Source organism: Xiphophorus couchianus, chromosome 5 (assembly GCF_001444195.1).
Source record: "Xiphophorus couchianus chromosome 5, X_couchianus-1.0, whole genome shotgun sequence".
NCBI classification, from domain to species: Eukaryota; Metazoa; Chordata; class Actinopteri; order Cyprinodontiformes; family Poeciliidae; genus Xiphophorus; species Xiphophorus couchianus.
Window position 1 is genome coordinate 36,336,748 of NC_040232.1, and position 24,901 is coordinate 36,361,648.

A 24,901-nucleotide genomic window follows, 5' to 3' on the forward strand; every position below is an offset into this window, starting at 1 on the left:
CGCAATGTGTGACATGAATGCAACATATAACACATAGAGATGTACTGGAGTAGAAGGCACAGATACTCAATGAAAGAAGTCCTGAAATAATAAAACACAGTAAAAGATTTTAAAAATAAATATAATGTAATGTAGTATAATATAAAACAAAGCAGTTTCTAAGAACACTTTTATGGGCTTTTAAAGTGAACATGCCACTCAGAATATGGCAGGAACGCAACGCATAGATGAATCTTTTTCTCCATATCTCTCAACAAAGAAACTAATGCAACGTGTTGTCTTGCCTTCTGGCGCCCTCTAAAGGGAGAAGCTGAAAAATACGAACTTGGCCATAAAGAGAGCTGCCCGCTCACTAGATGGCAGTGTTAGGAACATTAGTGGTTTCTCCAGTCGTATTACGCACACGAAGAAGAATATTAGTCACGTTTGACCCAAACATTGACAGAAAGTAGAAGCCAAATGGGAGCTTCTGCTAAAATGTGATCATGTTCTTTCTCGCAATGTGTGTTTTTTGGTTGTTAGTTAGTAATTAAACCGTGTTGCCGCCATGTTGGTGTGGTTGAAGACCTGCAGACGGTGTTTTCTGCGGAGTCCTGTTCTTCAAAGAGGGTTTCAGTCTGTTACAGCAGTCAGACACAGACGGGCTGAGCCCCAGGTAAACTCAGCCGCTGTGTACCGATGGTGCTCCACTGTTCAGGGCGAGGTGAGGGTCCGGTTCGCCCCCAGCCCCACAGGTAAGGTCCTCAGTTAACGTGGAGTTATTCTATGTTGGGAGGTAATAGCAGTTACTTAATCATCCTCTTTGTGTGTCGTAAAGCATACACGCATTAAACAACATGCTTGTAATGTTCAAGTGTAAAACTTGGAGTTTCAGATTGTGCCAAGAGTTGAAGTATGCTTCACTTTTCCCACATGCTAGTTTACACCCTTATTCTAAAATTAATTTGTTGACATTATGTGGTGTTATGTGTGTAGTTTTTGTTTTTGTTTTTGTTTTTTTGGCCGGGAGAGGGGACACATCTAATCCATTTTGGAATACAGCTGTAACATCACAAAATGTGCCAAAAGTGAAGCGCTGTGAATTCTTCCTGCAGATGGACTATATTTACGTGTGTGCGGATTAGTGGGTTTATATGTGTTAATATGTATTTCTACAATAAGTAGAACATTAGACAATTTTTTGTCCAAATCTTCAAAATTAATTTGTAACTAAAGGCAATAACGTTAGTTAAGTTATTGTCTTTCATCAAGAAATAATTAGCTAAGTACTTCTGAAGTTCTTAGCTAGATGGATATTTACTTAGGAAAATGTAATCATTTAATAGGTTTGTAGACTATTTTAATAAAAGCATGGTGCATTGTATGTTTTATGACCATGTGGGAATTTAGACTTCCAGTCTGTTTGGAAAATGAGAGATTTCTTTTATGGAAACCTCTTTTTGTCTGATTTAAGAACTATATTTTTTAATTTATAACCACCTGCTTATAGATCTACTTATCTAGGTCTGGTTCTTGATTGCTGTGGTTTACAGGCTTTTTGCACCTTGGAGGTCTCAGAACTGCTCTCTACAATTATATTTTTGCTAAGAAATATGGAGGCGAGTTCATCCTGCGACTGGAGGACACGGATCAGAGCAGGCTGGTTCCAGGAGCAGCAGAGTCCATAGAGGACATGTTGGAGTGGGCTGGTAAGAGGTTTTTCAAAGAATTTGGATTGTTTGACACAGACGAAGCGAAGCAGCTGAAAATATAACAAATGAAAACCTAAGCCCAGTGGTAGGGCCGCTAGGGCAGTCAGATTTTTGTGTTGAAAAAATGCTAAAAGTTGAAAAAATGTAGAGGTTGACGAGCAAGCATCATAATTTGGAAATAATAGCTTATTAGGTCAACACAAGCAGGTGCAGCACAATTGGTTCACACCTTCTCGCACCCAGTTCAGTGTGTCAACTATAAACCTAGCTTGATCAAGCTTTAGTGTCACTGTTACTGGTGTATAAAACCCCTTTTTAAAATAAACAACACTTAGCCTGGTGGGGAAGTAAGTGTAGCCTAGTGGCCCACCAGACTTCTAATACATTAGGGGGAAACCCTGAATTTTGGTCCCCAATTAAACCGAGTCTACCAGAGGATCAGGTGTGAAAACACCCTTAGATTACTGTTGTAGCAAAGCTATCTACTCTAATTACCAGTACAATATGGTAAAGACAGTTAAAAACATTAACTTTGGAATCTATTTCTGTTTGTTTTACCATTTTAAACCCTTATTTTATCACTATATAAAGGATAGTCTAGTCTCTAGTGTCTACCTCCACCTGCAGGTATTCCACCAGATGAGAGTCCTCGTCGGGGAGGGCCCCGGGGTCCATACCTGCAGTCCCAAAGATTAGACCTCTACAATGAGACTGCCAGGAAGCTTGTAGAGAGTGGTCATGGCTACTACTGCTTCTGCAGCCCCCAGAGGCTGGAGCTGCTGAAAAAAGAGGCTCTAAGGGCCGGCCAGACACCACGGTACCTAAACGGTCTCGAAAATTTGTTCCTGAACAACCAAAATGGATCAAAGACGTCTGCAGGATTTTTGCACAGAACTGAGTGTTTGCCTGTGTCTACAGCTACGACAACAGATGCCGTCACCTGCGAGCGGACCAGGTCCAGGAGAAGCTGGCTCAGAGAGCTCCGCATGTGGTCAGGTTTCGACTGGAAGCTGGCGTCGAGTCTTTCCAGGACCTGATCTTCGGGTGGAACCGCCACGAGGTGGCCCAGGTCGGTCTGGAGGGGAATTCACCATGAAAGGTGTGGGTTGGGAACGGCAGCATGCCGTTACTCTGGACCTGGGGGGACACCAAAGTACATTTCTTCAACCTGTTTGTTCTTATCCTCAGGTGGAGGGCGATCCAGTTGTGATTAAAGCAGATGGCTTCCCCACCTACCACCTGGCCAACATCGTAGACGATCATTACATGAAGATCAGCCACGTTCTACGAGGATCCGAGTGGCTCATCTCGACCTCCAAGCATCTCCTCATGTACCGCGCGCTGGGATGGACACCGCCCACCTTCGGACATCTGCCGCTTCTGATGAATAGTGACGGCAGCAAGCTGTCCAAGAGGCAGGGGGACATATTCATTGAAAACTTCTGTAGGGATGGGGTTCTCCCTGAGGCTCTGCTGGATATCACAACCAACTGTGGATCTGGATTTACCTGTAAGTGACAAAGGTCAGCATGTAACAGTTAGGGGTGTCCCGATACAACTTTTTCACTTCTGATACGATATCGATATCGCAGCTTTGAGTACTGCCCAATAACGATATTGAAAAGACATGATCAAGTGATATTATTGAGAGAACAATAGGTAAGAGAAAAACGGACCTATTTATTATTAACTAATTAGTCTGCGTGCGGGATATAAGTGTTGATGGGTAGAAATGCTAGGGTGGATTAAATGCTGGAGCTGAGATTTTAGATGCAGGCCGATATAATCCGATACTTGTTTTTTGGCTGATATCGGATCGGTTTTTGATATCAATATCAGATCAGGATCACCCCAGTAGCAATAAGCTTAAGATGAGTGCTGTCAATATTAACTTAATTTAAGTAATAATAATTATTTGTCATTTGTTTTACAGCCAATCGAATGGGACGGAGGTTAGAGGAACTGATTTCTGAGTTTAATCCTTCAAAGATCACAACTCACTCTGCTTTGTTAGACCTAGAGAAGCTACCAGAGTTCAACAGGTGGGGGAGAAATCAACTTCATACGAATCTGTATTAAATCCATCCAACCATATTACAAAGACTGTTTTTAAAATGAAACTTATTCTGGAAATTACTCAACCGGAAGTTATTGTTTTTCTGAAGAATCATAAATTGATTGCTCTCCGTTTCTCTTTGGGACTTTGGACAGAATTCATCTGCAGCAGCGAATTGAAGATGAGCAGAAGTGTTGTGTGCTTATAAAAGATCTACAGCAGCAAATCCAGCAGGTTTACGCTGCAGAGATCCAGGATAAAGAAGTGCTTGAAGGAGATTATATTAGACGTGTGCTACATCTCCGTAAGGTAATCTCAGCTACATTTGCTTTATTTCTACTGAGCGGTACACCACGGCCTGGTGCAATTCAGTACGCTATTTTATCTGTTTCCATTGTAGTATAAGCTAATCCTTTATGTTCACATATATGTTGTCTGTTAATTTTTGTATTGTGTTTTTTTTTTATTAAAAAAGCAGTATGTTTTGAGAAACTGAAAGCTTTTTGCATCTTCCGAAACCCTCTGTTGTGCAGGATTTTGTGTGTCAGCTACCTCAATGAACAACGTTGAACTTGCAAAAGTTCAGTTTAGTTTTCAGTTTTATTGTGCAAAATTTGTAAAGGCTAATGTTTCAACACTATCTGTCTTCATCACAGTAACTAAAGTCACCAGCTTATTTGACTTTGACAGTGGCTTGTGAAAATATTCACATCCCGTAACTTTCTAAATTTTCTCTTGTACAATCACAAATTTTATTGTCCATTGGGGTGCATTCACACCAGCCCTGTTTAGTCCGCTTAAATCAAATTCTAGTTTGTTTGTCCTGAAAGTGCGGTTTGATTGATGAGATGTGAATGCGCAATTGTAAACTCTGCTTCAGAGCAAAAAAGTGAACTTTGATCCACCTAAAAACCTGGACCGCGGTTCAGTTGAAGTGAACTGAGGCGCAGTTCAAATGCACGTGTGGATGCAAGTGGACCGAAGGCCGTCCAAAAGCAGGAAGTGGACTACAGCGCAGGGCATTCTGGGTCAATAGAGCCACAATTAATGCACTAGCAGGAGAAGTAGCTAGTGGTCTTTTAGAAAATATGAAAGAGAGATCCTGCAACTGCTAAAATCTGACTGTAGTCCATTTCTGTTTACGTTTTGTGAAGAAGGAAGCTGCGTTGGCCTTCCTATGAGATCTTTGTGTCATTTCCTTCGGTGGTTCTTGGTGCAGTGCCACCACAGAATGTGGAGGGGAGCAGGTCTTTCAATAAGTTTGGATTGTTTGACACAGTGCAGTGTGAAAGCAAATTGCACCAGCTGAAAATGCAGCAAATGTCGCAATTTTGGCCCCCAATCAAACCTAGGCTACCAGAGTATCAAGTGGGAAAATAACCTTAGTGTGACTTTATGAGATAGATCAACATGAAGTTTCATATAGTTTATTTTCCGATTTAAATTGTTTTTCAAGACATTGCATGTCTAAAGTAATATCTTCAGTAGTAATGTATTGCTTTCTCTTCCACAGGGTCACATAACTTCCATGAAGGAGCTTGTGAGCCCAACCTATTCCTATCTGTGGGTGCGCCCTTCCCTGTCCATCCAGCAGGTGGCAGCACTGACCAAGGAGGCTTCTCATATTGCGTCGTTAGTTCTGAGGTTTGAAAGCAGGTCTTTATGGCATATCAGCAGTGTTTTGTCAAGTTTATGAATATTTGTGTGTGTGTGTAGGTTAATAGAAGAGCAGGGAGAGGAGCTGTCAGTGGACCAACTAACCAAAGATCTAAAGAGTTTGCCTAAGCAGACCAAAGCTACCAAGTACAGAGAGGTGATGAAGATGCTGCGCCTGGTTCTCAGCGGCCTGCAGGTACCAGTCTACGTTGCTTTGAGCTCTAAAATGCGTGTGTTATGTTATGTTTAACAGATGTTGGCTGATTCAAACTGAGGCTAATAAGACCCACACCACAGAGACCTGCTCACTCACATGATGCATAGGTCTCACACTTTCTGCCAATGAGTCATTTGTCAGTCTTATGAGTAAAGTCTAAAATCTAACTGATGAGCTAAAATACTCTGCATTCATTCTTCAGAATACAAAGAATATAAAGATTTTATTTTTTATCTTTAAGAAAAAAGAAAAGATCATTTTTGAAAGTTTGTTTGCCTGTTGGCTATAGTGGTACATTTAAAAAAAACAATTTAATATTGCGTAAAAGTGCAATATTTCTTCCCCGTCATCTCAGAAAGTGAAGCTCGTACATTTTATCTAGAATCAACACGCATATATTTCAAGCCTTTGCTTCTTGTAATTTAATGATTATGGCTCAGAAAATTAGAATACTGTGAAGAATGTCATTCTTGGAAACTGGTGGTGTCGCACACTAATCAACTGATGAACACAAAACACCTGCAAATTTTTCGTCAGCCTTTCAGTGGTCTCTCAGTCTGGGTCAGTAGACCACACAGTCATGGGGAAGTCTGCTGAGTGGACAGATATCCAGAACACTCAGAGACATACCTGGAGTCGTCCTTTGATTCTTTTATGCATGTTTGAGAAATCCTTCAATCTCAATCTTCAACCATTCAGCTGTGCAAAACGCCTGGTCCGACCCGGCTCCGCCTTCGAGGACAAAGCTCCTCCTCACAGCTGCAGTATTGATATTGACCTCAGGGCTGCCAATGACCTGCCAGCTGTAATCTTGACTTCAGTATTTCCAACTTGGTACTCAGAAAATGTTTCTTCTAAGTTGAAATGAAATGTAGTCTCTATAGACCAGGGGTCACCAACTCCAGTCCTCGGGGGAAAAAAAAAGAAGAAGTTTTTACTCCACTCTATGTAAGCAATAAGTAGTGAGGGTCTGACAATGAGTCTGGTAGACTAGAATAAAACTGTGTCAGGTCTGAAGCTTGTGCTTTTGTTTTGGAAAATATATTTCGTGAAAAGCACAGCTCTTATGGCGTGATTTTTGGAATGTTATTGGGTATATCTTTGACACCATCAGGGCTTTGCTTCATCTCAGTTCTCGCTGGCAGCAGGAAGTTTTATCACACAGCCATATTTAAAACCACCGCAACAAGAGCGATATTTTAATCTGACTTCAGAAGTCTGTATTTTACAAAGCAATCTTTTATTCTGGCTTCTGCATGTTTCTGAAACAAGAACAAATTTCAAATGAAATAAAAAAAATATGGATTTGCATATAAAATCTCTCTAAAATGAGATTGTTACAAATTTAAACAATATTTTTTCTCTTTGTGAACCTTGCATTTAAGTTTGAAAATAACCCTGACCCTGTGAGACTTCGGATGTCATTTAGACTTTTTACAGACCAGGGCTTTCATTTCTGCTATTATTCTTCTAAAATTGCATATTTCAAATTTTTTCAGCACTTTCATGAGCTGACACATAAAAACTAAAAAAAAAAAACATACATTATGTAACTTCTTTTATTTCCATCTATTTCATGACTAAGCAGAATTGTCATGTCTTGCTTTATAAAGATGGCAAAGCGCTTCATAAACTCTGTGGCGACTGTAAAGCGGCACATTTTCAGGAGGGTTACTGAATGAGGAAGTTGCTTCTGATTCAGTTTCATAATCAGTCTGGTATTCTGAGGAAACCTAACTTGCCTCCATTTGTTGCCCTCTGCGTTGCAGCAAGGACCCAGTGTTGCTGAGATGATGGTATCTCTGGGCCCCGCAGAGATCAGACATCGATTCCAGAAGCTTCTGCTGCCTCCAGATTCCTGTTAAAGATGGTTCACAGATAACGTCTTACTCAGCTGGCGAACTGTTCTGTATGTTGAGAAATACAAAACTTGCATCAAACTTGATTACTCCGTCAAACTTGAAAGAGACTCAGCCGATTAAACATTATAAATGTTTGATTTTGTCAGGTGTCTTATATATATATATATATATTTTTTTTTTTTTTCTAGAAAAAGACTATGCACACCTGCATGGGAAGTACCTTGGTGTTTTTTTATGTAAATGTTTTACTTCAGAAAAATAACGTGTGTATGCTCCACTGATTTGAAATGGATGGAATAATTTGTTTTAATTTGACAATATTAGCAAGAATAATGACAAGCGGTTTTATTGTGACTGTTTTCTGGCTTTTGAAGGCTACATAATGCAACAGTCTCTCGTCTTTTTTTAGATGTTGCATCATATTTATTACCACAGAGGAACAGGAAGTTGTGAATTACAGATAAAGAAAAGGTTCACTGGCACTGTGAAAAACTTTGAAAAAGAGTAAAATAATAAAGAAAATGCTTCAGTTGGATTCATTCTGTGGAAATTCTCTCGGGCGTCAATTTGTGTCACGTTTTCCACTCTGACTCTGTGTGCTCCAAAAATGGTTGCTTTTTTCATATATATATCTAATTTTTGTTTTATTTAGTTATTTTTTAAGTTTCTGATCAGGTTACAACAGCAACAAAAAAAGCTAGTATCAGTAGTTGCATTTCAAGCTCTTATCTCAAAACATGCTAGACATTCCAGATGCATGCCAAGTATTTACATCTTCTGTAAAAGTAAAAAAAAAAAAAACGTGCTATTTTCTCACTTTTTGGCTTTAAATCAGATTAAAGTTTTCTTGTTTTATGCCATTCAAGAGTAACACAAACAATCCTTCCTGTTCTAAAGGCCAAAATAATGAGATAATTTTGTTGCTGTCTACAAATTCAGAAATCTACATGAATTAGGATTACTAAGCCCTTTTGTACAAATGATGGCATGCTTTGAAAGCTTCAAATATGTTTTTTTATTATTTTAAAGCAACTCCAACCTTATTTTGGAGACATGTTATATGATTATGTGAAACTAAAATTTCATTGTTTTAACATTTTACTACACAACTTTCTCTCTGACCTGCCTGTGGTCTTTCTTGGTCTTCATGTTGTTTGTTGACTAATATTCTGCTAAAAGTCCTCCACATCGCTTCATTTATACTGATATTATATTGCACACTGGAGGATTCTGTTTACTTCTATGACTTTTAAAAATCATATATTAGGAAAGTGTGGATGTTATTTATTGCTATCATTAAATAGGGCTGAACACAAATGTCACACTTTCAGGTTTGCATATCACAAAAAATATCTACTACTGTTATTGCTGCTATTACTACTGTATAATAATATTTCTATTATATTGTCAACTTCCTAAAAAGATTGGCTTATGTCATTTTTTGCCAAAAGTATTTTTGCCATTACTTTAGAAAGGTGACAATATATATATTTTTTAAACTTTCTGCTGTATTCCGAGACAGTAATCTGTAAGTTATATAGAGTAAAAATGCTTTAATTTGCAAACTGTGTTTTTGTTATTACGTATCGTCAAAGTTTAGGGGCATAATATTTTTTCACGTCAAATATGCTTCTTTCTGTTTAGACTTAAAGAAAATACAGAAATACACTTTTTGAGGTTTAAACCTTCTTACGAAGAATATGGTTGTTGTTTTTAAAACAACAGGAACGCTTTACGGTATTATGTAGATTTAGACGAGCATTTTCGTCTAAATCGAAAATAGGGTGGAGTTTGTTGGAGGGTGTATCGGTTAACTTGGTCGCAGCGGCAGAAGTGTGACTGATGGTGCGTGAGTGTCACATGTCACCATAAACAAGCGACTGTTTGACACCTCCGCTTCAACCCTCAGACAGACGCTCCCAGGTCAGCAGCTGTCTCCCGACCGGCGGAGGAATTTGGGCGGCCATGGCGAGTGATGACAGCCGAGACACCTTTGAGTCGTGGCTCAGTAAGTTAAAAATAAAGATAGAAAGAGTTAAGTTGTGGTTTTCAGCTGCTCGTGCAGGAGCTCTTAGCTTGCATCTGGTCACTTACCTCCCACTAACTGCCGCTGTTGAACGTCATACTAACCGTCAGCATTTGAGCTCTGGGATCCCACTAGCTCATTTTATGTACGGGTTAATGCTCGGCCGTGTCTGGCTATCTTTGCATCAGTTTAATTTGTTTTTCTTAAAAAGTAGTCTTAGTACAAACTTTTCGCTTCGACAGGAAGTTGTTGAGGTCTCGCGCGTGCCCGAGAAGCGCTCCAGCGGTTTTGTTCCGAAGCTGACACCCCACCCGACTGTGCGCGAGCTCTAACAAATTCAGTTATTAGTTTAATATCTGGTGACAAGGAATCCACTCAACGTGTTTTCAGTAGTTTCCTGCACTTGTGCATAAGTAAGCACAGCTTACAGAGTAAACAAACCATATTTACCGTAACTAAATACACCTAGTGAAGAAACTCATGAATGCCTTCATTCAGTCCTCAGATTAAAATATCTAAATAGAAACTGAACTTAGTTTGCGAAACAATTGAATTTTTTTTAAAAGTTAATTTAATTCAATTTGGTTCATTTAAATCGAACCAACACTCAAAACGGTATTATGTAGATTTAGATGAGCATTTTCGTCTAACAGGAATTTTTGTAATACTTTACCAAAAATGAGCGAATCTTAATTCATACACAAAAATGTCAAATCATACAGTTTCTATTAACATGGACACATATGAATAGAATCACATACTTGGCAGTCAAATTCAGTTTATCATACCGTAGCAGTAAAAAAATTGTCTAATTGATTCAGCCGTTAACTTTGCAGCAATCCCTCATAATAAGCAAGCCTGTGGCAACACCAAAAAGGAACAACTGCGTTTTGACAGGAAGAAACCTCCAGTGGACAGGCCCAGTATAAACTGTCATCCTCTGCCTTAATTTCGTAATGTAAACAGTACTGGATCAAAAGTTCTCCCAAAACGTAAGACTATTTGTGAATAAGCTCACTTAAATGCCATTGATTTGATGGGTGGTTTTGAGTCATGGCTCTCATTGGATGGAGTTTCTGTTGAACTCCTTAAATGGGAGTACAAGACAAGACTGTAAACCTCTGAAAGCTGGAGTCTGGTAGAAAGCATATTTTACTTTGAGAGTAATGCTCTTGTTCATTATTCCTATTCAATAGACTAAATAAACAATCAATTGTTTCCACTAATGCCTAAAAAAAAAAAGATTCATGCATATTGTCGTAATATTTCAAACACACTTGTGAACATCCCGAGGAATACTTAGAAATATTTACCCACCGATCAATTTTCTTCTGATACCAATAAAGATATCTGAGGTTTTGTATCGGCCAATGCAGACAAACTGAATTGACATGACGCCGGCTCCGCCCCCATGCTGACGCAGAGCAATCCTCCCCCAATCATTCCAGGGCACTTGTCAGCAACCGACCAATCAGCGTTCCAAGTACAGTACAATATTGACAGTATCCATCATAGAAAAGATGCTGCAGTCAGAGAGATTTTGAGGAAAATAATAGAAAATCACGGTCGAAGTTGTCAGTGGGTTTTATGCAATTCCAGCAACCGTCACCCAGAACATACAGAGGGCGGAATACAATTTATTACATTTCCAAAATAAAAAGGAGTCTGGAATAACGCAAGAAATCGATCATGGACTGCAGCCCTGCACCACGAAGGTAACCGGTAGTAAACATCGCATTTTTTGTCATAACGAAACTTACTGATAGCTCCGTGCTAACCACTCAGGGCTCGTAACGGCTCAGGCTTCATGCTAACGGCTAACGGCTAAGCGTCAAATAAACACAACTCAGTTAAATTAAAATAACAATGCTAAACATCTAATAATTTCCAGATCAATAAGTGAAGGTAATTATGCTGGATTTTGTGCGTGTAGATTAAAACGGTAGCTCTATGGCAGCATGAAAACAGACTGCGCTAACTGCTATATCGGCATTTAAACACCGTTTCATGTTACTGTTTATTTCTAAGCATTTTCCTGAAGGCAGATTTTCACAAGCCGGTACTATTAAAGTAATTACTCACCCATTTTGTCCCGCAGAGTTCACACTTGCATCCAATCAGACTTTTTTGTCCCTCATTTTTCCTCTTGGGCTTTATCGTTGATGTCTCCCTTATTTCCCGCTAATAACCTTACAGACCTGACGTAGGACTAGTTACAGAATTTTCTTGCCCGCCGTCTTTGCCTCAGTGTTAGTTTATAAGGCAAAAATGACTCAAAAAATGTAATTTTTTTGACATTTTTTGACAGACTCCTCTACTTCCGCATGGGGGCGGAGCCGGCGTCATGTCAATTGACTTAAAATGTTTCTTTTTAGACACCCTTTTTGTTTAGTTTTTTTTTTTTCTCTCTCCAAAAGTACAACTCCCTGATTATTTGTGCACACTTTTACTTCCTCAAACACTGCTTTTCTGAGTTTTTGATTTAAGAAAATTGAATAAGCTCTGTTTGGTTAAGGGATTTTTAGTTAGCTTTATTAAGTACATGATGTTAAGCACTGACATTTCATCCGTCTCTGTTTATAAAATAATCTGACAGGGATGTTGGAAAATGTTTAGAAGAATCAAGAGAATCGGCTACACTAAATCCGAGTATTAAACAAGAAAGCTAACACAAACCTTCCCTGGTTTAAATCAGGATGATGATCCGTTTTCCACCCGGTGAAACGAGTGCGCTAACAGACAGAACGCTGCTTGGAGAATTTTGTCGTAAAACGCATCTGTATTTGTCTTTTATGCTCAGTAAGTAGTCGTCTTTTTGTATTTAACTCACTTATTTTGTCTAATTTGATCAGACAAAGCTACAGATCCACATAATCAGGAGGACAGGTGGGACTCCATCGAAGGTTTCTACAAGCTGGTCATCCAAGAGACCGATGGGTAAGCAGTTTTCTTTACCTCTCATTTTTTAAACTTTAGCTAGCCTCAGAGCCTCTCTGCTGGTTTTAGGCACCAGCTTGAGTTTTGAGGGCAGACCAGTTGCTTTTGGTAGTTACTTCCTTGCCACCAAGGCATTGGGGAAACAGTTTCTTCACAGGTTTTGACCATAGTTTCTGTTGCACCACTTAGAGGTGGTGCAACTGTCAAAAGAGAGGGAACTCTTCTCACAATGCAAATTCAGAGACCTCTCCTGTCTTTTAGGAATTCAGATCCCACTTCTCTTTTGCATATATTGCAATTTCTAAGCACAGAGTTGCTACGTGACTTGTTTCAATGTGATGTCATGTTTTATTTTTTTTTTTTTTTCAGGCCTCAGATAGCTCTGCGTCTTCTTGCCCATAAAGTCCAGTCCCCGCAGGAGAAGGAGGCTCTGCAGGCGCTCACTGTTAGTACTCAAACTCTTTACTCAGATTAGTAGGCTTACAATTATTCATCCCACAGGCAGATTTATGGTAATTTTCTATTATTATTTCAGCAAATGTTTAAAAGCGTTTGATTGCTCTAATGCCAATAATTGCTTCTAAAAAAGGTTATCAGTAAGGGTATAAATACTTATTGACATTCAGATTTTTGTTAAAATGAAAATAAAAAAACGATGCAGTGTGTTTTATGTCTCTAGGGGAACTGCCTCTGTCAGTAACAAACCTTTAGAATTTGTTTTTTTAATTCAACCAAAATCTGCCAAATTTGTCTTTCTTTTGATACTTTGTAGCATGTTTTAATACCAAAAAAGGTATTTATCTTTGCTAAATTCCTATTTTAAAAATTCCTTTGTTTATTTTATTTAAATGTAAATTCTTCCCCTTTTAATCTCTAAACAAACTGGTCCTGTTTGGTTTATATAGTGTTCATCCGTTTAAATAGTGGACCATCTTAGACATCACATTTTTAAAGTTACTATAAAAGACGTGCTCACTTCACTTAAAGAGCAGTTGTCTTTGTGTTAACTGTAGGGGAGGGATGGTGATCTTGTGAGTAAAATGTGTAATTTCACAATTTAACCACGTGAAAATGTGAGACATCGGCAATTAAATCTGCATTCAGACCCACTGTGAAGCCTACGCAGGGCTTCGGTCAGTAAGTTGCCATGAAACGCAACATCTCAAGGGTCATGCGCTTCATATCATCTGACATGTAAGGGGTGGTTAACCGCAAGTTAGCGATGAAAAAAAATCTGATTCTTTCTTGTTTCTTTTCTTTCATTTTCACTTTTTTCTGTCCTTTTTTTTTTGGTGTTTTCCAGGTTCTGGAGGCATGCATGAACAACTGTGGAAAGAGGTTCCACAGCGAGGCTGCCAAGTTTCGCTTTCTAAATGAGCTTATTAAAATCTTAACACCAAAGGTACCACTTGCCACAGACTTATCTTTCAGTATTGAAATCAGCTGTGATTCACATTATGAATCCTAATTTCTGTGATAAGCCTCCTATGATATTTGATATATATGTATATATTTTTTTTAGAATTCTCTTGCTAAGAATTTATCAGATGCAAGCTCTGCAGCAGCATGCATTTCTTTTTATGTGAGCTGCTTTATTGGTACTATGAGCTTTGAAGATTTAGACAAGTAGTTCTTAACACCACATTTGACCATTAAAGTAGCTAGTTTTGCTTTAGATTATTTGGTTTACCTTTAAAGCACCTGAAAAAAAAGATGTAATCCTTGTTTTAAACATGGTGTGCTCTGCTAACAGCCATGCTAACTAGTTTTAATATTCACTACAGGCTCTTCTCTCGTGGGAGAAGCTATATCATAGCACAGGGGCATGATTGACAGCAGTTTACTTGTGTTTAAATTGGTTTGATGTTCTGTAACAGTAGGTCAAAATGGCAGATCCATGGTAACTTGGGAGGAGCTGCACTCCACAAATCTGGCTTTTCTGGAGGAGTTGCATGAAATTGACAAACCAAATCTAATTGCAAAAAGATGCCAGGTTGGATCTTTATTTTACTTTGTTTCTTTCTACAGTATCTTGGCACCTGTACTCCACAGAAAGTTAAAGACAGAGTGACAGAGGTCCTCTATGGCTGGACCCTGTGGCTCAAAGAAGAACCAAAGATTCAGGAAGCGTATAACATGCTGAAGAAACAAGGTGACCTAGAACACAAACACACAGGAAATCATTACACTACGATTGCTGGCTTAAAAAAATAAATAAATCACTTCATTTAAATATGTTTCTATCTTTGAAATGATGTAAGCTTTACTTTTTCTCCGATTTTAGGTATCGTAAAGATGGATCCGAAACTACCAGACACACTAATCATGGCTCCTCCCCCTCAAAGAACCACAGAATCCGTTTTTGATCAGGAGGATAAAGCCAAGGTGAGCGTCTGACAATGTATAGTTACGTATATGCCTTTTGAATGTTCATGTAGCTAATATGTCTGCTCTTTATCAGCTCCTAGAAAGATTATTGAAAAGTGGCCGTCCAGAAGACCTGGAAACGGCCAACAGGCTCATTAAAAGCACAATGAAAGAGGTGAGGAGTGAGGTGGTGCTTCTGGCTGGCTTGATGATTGTCTGAACTGATTGCTATCGGTGTGTGTTTATAGGAGCAGGAAAGGGCTGAGAAAGTGGCAAAGCGCGAGTCAACTCTAGCGGAGGTGGATAGCAGCACTAAGCAGCTCAGAGAGATACTGGAGCAGCAAATAGTGACTGGAACGTCATTACAGCCCAGCGACGACGTGAAGGTACGCTGGAGGAACTGGTCCAGGTTTCAATCTGGATCCAGATGGAACAGCAAGGCAGGGAAGGCGAAGACGCTCAGTTTTTATTTTATTCAGTTTATCTGTCAAATAGGCAAAATAACAAACAAAAAACACAATGTTTACAAAAGTTACACGCTGCAGCTTTAAGTTTTTTTTTTCATACAAACATGTAGCCAAAGCACTTCAGTCTCATGATATCCCTGTGTGATCTGTCATTGTTCCAGCGTCTTGTGATTTCAAGAATGTTTTGGATTTTATCATTTTTCCGATGACCATAAATATTCGGAAGGATTGGGGTCAGGCGTCTGCCGAGGAAGTTCATTTTGCTTCTTCTGGTAAAGCATGGGATTTTGATTTTGATTTTTCAGCCGGTTACAGCAACACATTTTGCTGGATATAATTTGTCCCAGTAGTTATCACGATAAACGATAGTGTCATTGTTTTAGGACCATTTTTAAGTAATAAATGGCACAATAATGCATTCTCAAAGATCAATAAACTTTTAAAGTCTAATGAACATTTAAACTGGAAGATATCCAAAATAAATAAACAAAACAACAGAAACGACAAATAGAAGGAAGAATGACGTATCTGTAAACAGAATTGTCTTTCAAAAAAACGTTAGTTGAGACCAAAGCACCAAACTGAAGACTTTTATCATGCAGTTTTTAGTAGAAAGTGAGAAAAGAGAAAATCAATAAATCATGCAAATGGAAATTACTCAGCTCATTTTAATTTATCATGCGATTAATTGATTTACTGTTGAATCATATTTTGACTGACAGGCATAGTACCCCTGGCTTTTTCCTTCCTTTTTTCATTCCTTCTTTGTTTCGTTATCCCCTTCCTTGCTTTCATCCTTTTCTTGTTCTTTCTTTCTTTTATTTGTCCTTTCTTTATTTCCTTTCTTTTGTCCTACCTCCTTTGCTTTCTTCCTCTTGTTTTTCCTTCCTTCCCAGTGTCGGATGTTATTTGTTTAGTATATAACAGGACTTTCAGTGTCTGTCCTGGATCAGTCTGTCTCTCTCTCTGTGTGTATAACTCTCCTGCCTGTAACATTAAATCTCTGTGATAAACTAGGAGCTCTATAAGCGATGTGACCGACTGCGGCCCAGCTTGTTCAGGCTGGCCAGCGACACGACGGACGACGACGCGGCTCTAGCGCAGATCCTGGCGGCGAATGACGAGCTGACCCTGGCAGTGAATGCCTACAAAGACGTGATGGCGAAAGGAACCTGTAACTTGGGAAGATCAAGAAGTAAAAGTGAGGAAGTGACAAGCAAAAGCATCAGTAAGACCTGATTTGGTGTCTGTTGTTACTGGTACTCCTGGGTCTGCCATTGTTGTATATCTACAGACTTTGTTTTCATGTTTGTTTAGGTTCGACGAACCGCAGAGAGATTAAGAGCTATCATCTCATCGACCTGTCAGCTCTGGACTCTCCACAGATCCAAAGGAAAGCTGATTCATCGCCTCAGTTTGTATCTTCTTCGCCTGTTTTCCACTCTCATTTGGAGGACAGCTTTTTTCCAGCACCAGAGCAGGACTTTGGTAAGATGTCATTTGAAGCATTTATTGCAACATATCGATGATTAGGAAGACAATGCCTTATTTATAGTCATGTTGTGTAAATTACAGAGTTTGATGATTTAGGCACAAAGCAAATCCAGCAGAATCCAAAGTCATATTATGAGGAACTAATGCAGGTGAAATCTCAATACAAGTCTAAAGATAAAGATTTAAGCATATCTTTCTATTATTATAAGATGGCATAACAAAAGTGTTTGCTATTATTTTTTAGATTGACAAAGGCTTTCAGATGACTAATGGTAATCAGAATGGAGGGAGAGAAATTTTCCTGAGAGCCCGTGGAGGTGATGGAAACAATGTTTCATCAGACGGGACGAACACCTGGTAAGAAAAGACTGTCAACAATACCTGGAGTCATTGTTGACAGAGACCTCTAAGGAGTCCTGTTTTATTTTTAGAGAAGCAGGGTCAACCAAAAGCAGAGTGTCCTCAGTCAGAGGCTTCTTCAAATGTGCTGTAATACAGACCACTAAAGGAGCTCCTTCCTGCCCACAGACATCATCCTCTACATCAGCTACTAGAAGAACCTCGGATAATATGAGTTACAACAACATTTAATTTCCCTTTGGGATCAATAACAATTATTTTTAATTGAATTGAATTGGCATTTCCTATAAGCCATGTAGGAATCCCAGCAGACATGTGGACAAAGTTGCTCTGGAACCAAAACTGAACTTTTAGGCCTACATGTAGAATGTAAGTGTGGAAGAATAACACTGCTAATCACCCTTAAAGGGGCAGTATTACGTAAAACCTAGTTTTTTGAGTGTTACATCATGTTATAATGTTATGCCCTCAGCATAAACATACCTGGAGTGTTGATTTAATACTTTTATGTACATTTGAGAAATCTTTTAATCTCTCATGGCAACCATTCAGCTGTGCCAATGGCCTGGTTGGACCTAGCCCCGCCTTCGAGGCGCAGATCCTCCTCAGAACTGCAGTTTCTGAGCTTCCGCCTCTCAGAGCAGCCCTTCCGCACAACTCCCCCACTCAGCTCCTTCAGTCTAGTCAGCAGCAATTATACAAGCTGCTTTTCAGTGCAATGCTGGTGAAAAGGTTATTAAAGGGTTAATGGAGGAGTGATGTTTCAGAAAGAGAGGGAGCTTTAAAAGAGACAGAGGCACAATTTCAAAGTGTAAATAACCAAGTCAAATTTGTTTATAGTCATGTTTGATATATAAAGCATTTTTATAACAACTTACGTTAACGTAGTTACTTGATTGTGCTATACACTGGCACTGTAAAATGCATAACGGTGCCCCTTTAAAAGCTTATGTAATCTTACAACACAAATGAGAGCCTATAAATTTGAGACAGTTCAGTGGTGGGTGACTCAACAAATGAATCACCTGATTAATTTGAGTAATTGTGATCTCAACATCCAGCAATAGTGCTGCAACCAGTTCTTTTCTGATACTGTGCAACCCTACCTAATGCTTTGTGATGGTGTATTTTCCTCTCTTTTTCTCTCTGTTTCTCAAATCTCTCCTTACCAGACATTTGTTCCACTTCATAAACCAATGAGTTGTCAGTTTCTAAATAAAGGTTGCTTTAAACATCAGCTTTTAACAGCCAAGTATAAATAGAAATAAAATGCTTTTGTTGTAGTCCCATGGGCAGTTATTCACACATCTTGAACCTTTCACATTTTGTAGTGATGGATAAAGACAGAATATCTAATAAATGTGAAGTGGAAGGAATAGTTCCATAGTTGTAATGATGTAGATAGGTTGGTAGATGATTTTCAGTCTAAAGTTTTAGATATCATTGATTACATTGCCTCCATTAAAGGTTGTGTCTGGTAAGAAGAAATCTCCATGGAGAAATGCACAAACAGTTCAATCTGCAAGACAACTCTGTCGTAGGGCCGAACGAAAATGGCGTGAAACTCAACTTCACGTTTATTATGACATCTATAAAGAAAGGCTTTCTTTGCAGATGTCATAAACAAAAACATTAACAATGCTCGAACTTTATTTGCAACAGTTGACAGGCTCACAAACCCTCTTATGATGTTACCACCTGAATTTCAATCTAATGCAGCCTGCAACAAGTTTTCCAGCTTCTTTTCAGAGAAAATGCAAAAAAATCGGAGGATTAATCTGTACATCCACTATAAAGTCAGTACCAATGCTGTGACCAAACAAAACACAGGAAAAATGACACAATTTCAACTCCTTAATCATAAAACCCTAGGAGAAATTATAAGTCAACTAAGCTCCAGTTCCTGCTGTCTGGATGTTTTACCCACACATTTCTTTAAGAAAGTCCTGCTTGTTATTGCTACTGATCTGATCCAAATAGTAAACTCATTGCTCTCATCAGGCGTTTTCCCCCAGGCTTTGAAAACAGCAGTAATCAAACCACTGATAAAAAGAACAATCTGGACAAATAACTACTGCAGAATTACAGGCTGATCTCCAACCTCCCATTCATCAGCAAAGTTATTGAAAAAACTCTGTGTAAACAATTAAATAGATTCCTAACGATAACCAACTGCTTTGACTCCTTCCAGTCTGGTTTCCATGGTCACCACAGCACAGAGACCGCCCTCGTAAAAGTGTTCAATGACATCCATATAAATACGGACTGTGGGAGAACGACAGTGCTGGTTCTGTTGGACCTCAGTGCAGCTTTTGACACTGTTGACCATGACATATTACTGAATCGACTGGAGAGTTGGTGTCGGACTCTCCGGTCCAGTGCTTAACTGGTTTGAATCCTACATAAAGAACAGGGATTTCTTTGTTTCAATTGACCTCTTCTTATCAAAGAGGTCAAATGTCACATGTGGGGTACCCCAAGGTTCAATCCTAGGGCCCCTTTTATTCAATATTTATATGCTCCCACTAGCTCAGGTTATGACAGGAAATAATATTAGCTACCGTCACCATGTGACTCAGAGCCCATCCAATCACTGAACAGATGCTTAGAACAGATAAATGTGTGGATGTGCCAAAACTTTCTCCAGCTGAACAGAAACAAAACTGAAGTTATTATTTTTGAACCTAAAGAGGAACGATCTAGAGTTATAGATCTAGAGTCAATGCACAGCTTCAGTTATTACAACTAAAACCAGCGATCAGGCCTGAAACCTGGGAATAGTGATGGACTCTGAAACTGAACCTCCAGAGCCACATAAAGACAGTTACAAAGTCGGCCTTCTATCACCTGAAGAACATTTCCAGGATTAAAGGACTGATGTCTCAGCCAGATCTAGAGAAACTCATCCAGGCGTTCATCTTCAGTCGTATTGATTATTGCAACAGCGTCTTCACAGGTCTGTCCAACAAATCAATCAAACAGCTGCAGCTGATCCAGAATGCTGCTGCTCGCGTTCTCACTAAAACCAGGAAGATAGAGCACATAACACTAGTTTTAAAGTCCCTCCACTGGCTCCCTGTAGCTCAAAGAATAGACTTTAAAATACTGTTGTTAGTTTATACATCACCGAACGGCTTAGCAACACAATACATTAAAGATCTGCTGTTGTTGTATGAACCTTCCAGACCTCTCAGGTCTTCTGGTTCTGGTTCTGCTCTGCATCCCCAGAACCAGAACCAAACGAGGAGAAGCAGCTTTCAGCATCTATGCACCACAAATTTGGAACAAACTTCCAGAAAACTGTAAAACAGCTGAAAAACTGAGTGCCTTTAAATCTTGACTAAAAACCCACTTGTTATAGAGTTTATTTGAAACGTAATCAATTATGAATTTAACGATGGCACTTGACTTAATGGAATGTTTTTATTGTTGATTCTATGTTGCATGACTTTGTGTTTGTTATGATATAAAGCACTTTGAAATGCCTTGCTGCTGAAATGTGCTATACAAATAAAATTTGATTGATTTATGGTTTATAAATATTTAAAATAATAATATGTGTTTCATGGATTTGTATTTAGTCCCACTGAGTCATCCCTCTGTGGAACATCTTTGCACTGCTGTTACAGTTGCGCATCTTTTGGCTTATGTCTCTACCAGCTTTACACATTTGGAAACTGACTTATTCTTAAACCCATTTTTGCTTTGCAAAATAACTCAAACTCACAAAGACTGGTTGCAGAACATTTTCAAATGTCTCATTTTTAGTTTTATAACATTCATGTTTAAAAATGACCATAGAATTAGTTAACAAATAGCATGCAAAAACAAAAGTGTATACTGTATGAACAAAATGAGTAATTCCACTCGCAATATCACATGCTCTGCTTTGATCTTTACTGTTACCTTTTGTGCTATCAGGTCAAACTCCCCGACTAAGCAGCTCCCTGGATCGGGATCGCATAAGCAACCAAATAAAGACTTTGGATCACCGCTCATACTGCAGGAGAGCCGCCATCCATCTCCATCGCTGAAGGACATCTTTGTTCCTTTAGAAACTATCAGATTCAGTACGTCTCCTCCGGTTTACACAGTTTGCAGCTAAGAACTAAAACTGTCCAAAGAGTTTAGGGTTTAAACGTGTAAATGATCTTATCTTCCTCCTGAATACAAAGCGAAGCAGCACAGACTGCTCTATTGTTTCAAAATCCAAATTGTAAAAAGATTGTAAAAAACACCAGAATTAATTTCTTTTGCCAGTACAATATTTACCTAGTGACTTCAGTAATTTACAAGTTCAGTTTTTGTATTTCAGAATTTTTTTCATCTGTCTTTTTTTTTCTTTTTTTTTATGTGTTGTAGGTCAACTGGAGCCAGTCACGTTGTACAACACGGCTGGGATCCACGTGTCCCTCCATTTTGCCAAAGACTGTCCGACAGGTCATCCAGGTGTGGCGGTGGCCGTCATGTCTGCAGTGAACACATCTGCACTCGACGTGAAGGATTTCGTGTTTCAAGTCGCTGTCCCTATGGTAAAAAAATAAAACGGGTCACACTAAATCCAAAATGGCGATGGGGTCTATCAGCTTAAAATCTTGTAGTTCTCAATGAGTTAATACATTACTTTGTTGTTGAGTCTTTAAAGCTGCTCTGACATAGTTCCTTGTCTTACCATGTATGTTCGGTTAGTTTAGGTGAGTATAAATTAGGGTTGTCATTTAATCTGATTAATATGAAAAATGCATTGTGTTAATATTACATAACGCAGATTAATCAAACTACCTGTTTTGATCTTAAAGCCTCTCTCTGTCTCGCGGAGGGTGACCTAATTCACCGCAGCGCTTTGACACAACAGCGAAACGTGAAAGTTTTCCGTGACAGCAACAAATGTTGAAAATGTTTCAACTTTCTTATTATGGTGTCTTTTGTCTTACAATTGTCCAAATTCAGTTTTTTTTAAGCACACACTGCACAATATACTCAACTGGTACAAGGATTGGATAAATAAATAAATGCAGCAAAAGTCTTAAAACTGCCTAGAATATTTTTCTTTGTCCTACTTCTTTTTGGTCATCCATATTCTAATCTTTATTCCTGAACTGAGAATCTTGCTGATTGTGACGTTAACTCTTACTTCAGAGCATGCTGGTGAAGCTTCAGCCGGCCTCCCAGACTCGGCTTCCTCCTTACAACCCTCTGCTGCCTCCACCTGCAGTCTCACAAGTCCTGCTGTTAGCCAATCCTGAAAGTGTGAGTAGAAAAGAGTCTGTTTGTTTCTGTTTGCACTCACCCAAAGTATACAAACACTTGGTACACAAATTAAAATTTAATGCTTCTTTTTACTACCCTCTCAGTCTTCTGGATTTTTTTTTTTTTTTTTTTGGAGAGAGATTCAGAGAATATGACAGATTGTCGTAATATTCCTGTGGCATGTCTTCTGTGTTCCTTTCAGGTCCTTGCCAGCTTTTCTGACCAGTCAGTTTTGGAGAAATGTCCGCTCTCTGTAATGTCATTACAGTATAGCACCAATTTTCTAAAGTTATATTTTAGACTTTTTAATGTTCCATGTTTTGTATACATATTATGTTTTGGGGGTTTTTTTGTACCCTGTCTACAAATTATAGCTTTAGCAAAAGGATGCAAATGAATTAGAAGAGCAGAAATAACCTTTATTGCCACTCAGTGGGGAAATGATTGATTTGCACCCAAGAAGCCTGGATGTTTGAGTTGAATCAAAAGTATATCTGCGTTTCCAATCCAAATGTGCCCAAAACTTTGTGGACAATCTGTTTTCATTAATTGACAAATGCAATTAAACTCACACGTGAATAAGTTTGTTCACGCAATAAGTCAAATAAAAGAAAAGAAAACACGGCGCGCCATCCTCTTCCTAACACTTTCTGTCGTCTTTTTTGTCTTTTCCTCCAGTAGTCGCATCCGGTTGTTGGTAGCATGACTCGTGGGATGCGAAAAAAATGTTTTCGTTGCAGTTTTTTTTTAAATACACTCATTTTGATACAGCCAAAAAACTCATCCTAATGCAAAAACCTTTTCATTGAAAAACGTGATTTGTTCTTTGAAATTGGTGTATTTCCAATAAGCAAATTTATTTTGTAACGGGTTTGAATGATTTAAGTCTCCTAAAATCTTATAATATGGGGAAAAATTAAGTTTTGTCACTTTCCAACCAATATTTTTCTTGTGTGTGAATTTATACAATTATGACATGTCTGGTTTTTTTTAAATTCTTTTTTCTATTTTTCAGCGTAAAGTTCGGCTACGCTACAAGCTGACCCTGACGCACGGTGACCGGCGGCTCGTTGAAGCAGGAGAAATTGAGACCTTTCCCGACTGGACAGTTTTGACTGGACAAAAATAGAAATAAAAAAAAAAAACTACACAAACTCAAGAATCTCACTCTGCTGAACCTGGAGCTAAAATTCAAACATGTAGGCAAAGGGAGCAAAATGAACTAGCTGGGAAAAGAACAAGGCCACTAAAGTGAGGGTGAGGTTCATGTGGAGTACAGTAATGCAGCAGCGATGAATTTTCAACTGTTTAGTGCTTCAGTTCTCAGGTGTTAAAGGTACAGTCACTGCTTTTTGTTATGTTGAAAGCACAAAAACGCTCTGTTGAATTCAATCTGTGGCTTCCTATTCACCTGTCTTGTAGGGATTTTAGATTTTTATTAGATTGATATAAATCAAAACAAATTATATGTAGCTCATCTGGAATGCAGACCACAAGACGGCGCATCTCAGTTCACAGGCTGCGGCAAAACCTCAACCACATGGTGTTTTATTAGCCTTATGAATGTCTGCACCTTGTTTAAATTACTGCTTGATGAACATTAGACCTCTTTGTAAACAAGTCTGGAATAAAATTCAACCATCAATATTTATTAGGCAATAATAGAAACTGTTTAAGCTGTTTTAAAATTTAGAAATGCCTTAATTGTTGTTATTATGAGCTCTATGGGCTTTTTTATCCAGCTGTGAATTCTTCTGCTACTGCTGTGGCTGTTGCTTCATGTTTTGACCTATTCTTTTAATATGGTATACATACAAGTAACTGGTTATAGATGTGCACATTAAAACTTTTTCATGTCCCTTCTTTACAAAAAGTGCATTTACTGAGAAATTCTGGTGTTTCATAATGGTGGGAAAGTATGTTACTTTCTTATCATTTGTTCCGTAAAACCATATAAAATTTAAGAAATTAAGAGTTATGAAAAATCTGAAAAAAATAGAAAATGAGGTAAAACTGTGAAATTCTGTAAGTGTGTCAGAACTGGTAATTATTGTGACTCTTTACCCCTGTGTAAACTCATTTCCTTTATTTCCTTTTTTTTTTTTACTGCTTAAAATATTTGCAGCCAAACCACAACACTGTTGCTGTCATCACCGTAGTATTATCTTATTGGCAATCACATGTGTGGTGAAGCTGAAATTTGCCAATGAAAGGGCAGTGGTTTTACAAATCTAAAGCTCAGTGCATTGTTTTTCTTCTATAAACTTTAGATTATTGATGAATGCATAATAGGCCATCAGTTGTTGTTTAATTATTGAATTTTTTTTGTCCAATGCAGTCTGATATTGTAACAAAATTTGCAAATTGATTCTTTATTGATATAAAGTTTCCCTTTTTAATTTTTTCATCCAAAATCTCTGATATTAGTCTCATTTTATTGAATCATTTGACCATTTCAAAGTGTATATTGCATACAGGAATATTGCACAGTATTTCAAAAATATTGTGCAGCACTTTT

At 38.5% G+C, this 24,901-nt stretch overlaps 2 protein-coding genes across 4 annotated transcripts; both read left to right on the plus strand.

Moving 5' to 3' along the window:
* Positions 1-388: 388 nt before the first annotated feature.
* ears2 (glutamyl-tRNA synthetase 2, mitochondrial) lies at positions 389-8,021 on the plus strand. The gene is made up of 10 exons (XM_028018652.1): positions 389-734; positions 1,533-1,688; positions 2,319-2,508; positions 2,610-2,760; positions 2,880-3,201; positions 3,625-3,733; positions 3,903-4,056; positions 5,261-5,391; positions 5,464-5,599; positions 7,390-8,021. Exons 1-10 carry the CDS (start codon positions 548-550, stop codon positions 7,483-7,485), a joined length of 1,632 nt encoding a protein of 543 aa, XP_027874453.1. The 5' UTR covers positions 389-547; the 3' UTR covers positions 7,486-8,021.
* Positions 8,022-9,304: 1,283 nt separating this feature from the next.
* LOC114145190 (ADP-ribosylation factor-binding protein GGA3-like) lies at positions 9,305-24,682 on the plus strand. 3 transcript variants are annotated; one of them, XM_028018650.1, is made up of 16 exons: positions 9,305-9,490; positions 12,361-12,445; positions 12,815-12,890; positions 13,749-13,847; positions 14,474-14,597; positions 14,730-14,830; positions 14,907-14,987; positions 15,061-15,198; positions 16,297-16,480; positions 16,597-16,767; positions 16,855-16,922; positions 17,018-17,130; positions 21,055-21,203; positions 21,496-21,665; positions 22,273-22,383; positions 23,399-24,682. In XM_028018650.1, the coding sequence occupies exons 1-16, from the start codon at positions 9,448-9,450 to the stop codon at positions 23,510-23,512; spliced, it is 1,827 nt and encodes a 608-aa protein (XP_027874451.1). In that variant the 5' UTR covers positions 9,305-9,447; the 3' UTR covers positions 23,513-24,682. The 3 variants fall into 3 exon arrangements, with proteins under 3 accessions (XP_027874451.1, XP_027874450.1, XP_027874452.1); XM_028018649.1 differs by having other exon boundaries at positions 9,307-9,490; positions 16,297-16,507; XM_028018651.1 differs by lacking the exons at positions 9,305-9,490; positions 12,815-12,890 and having other exon boundaries at positions 16,297-16,507.
* Positions 24,683-24,901: the final 219 nt, after the last annotated feature.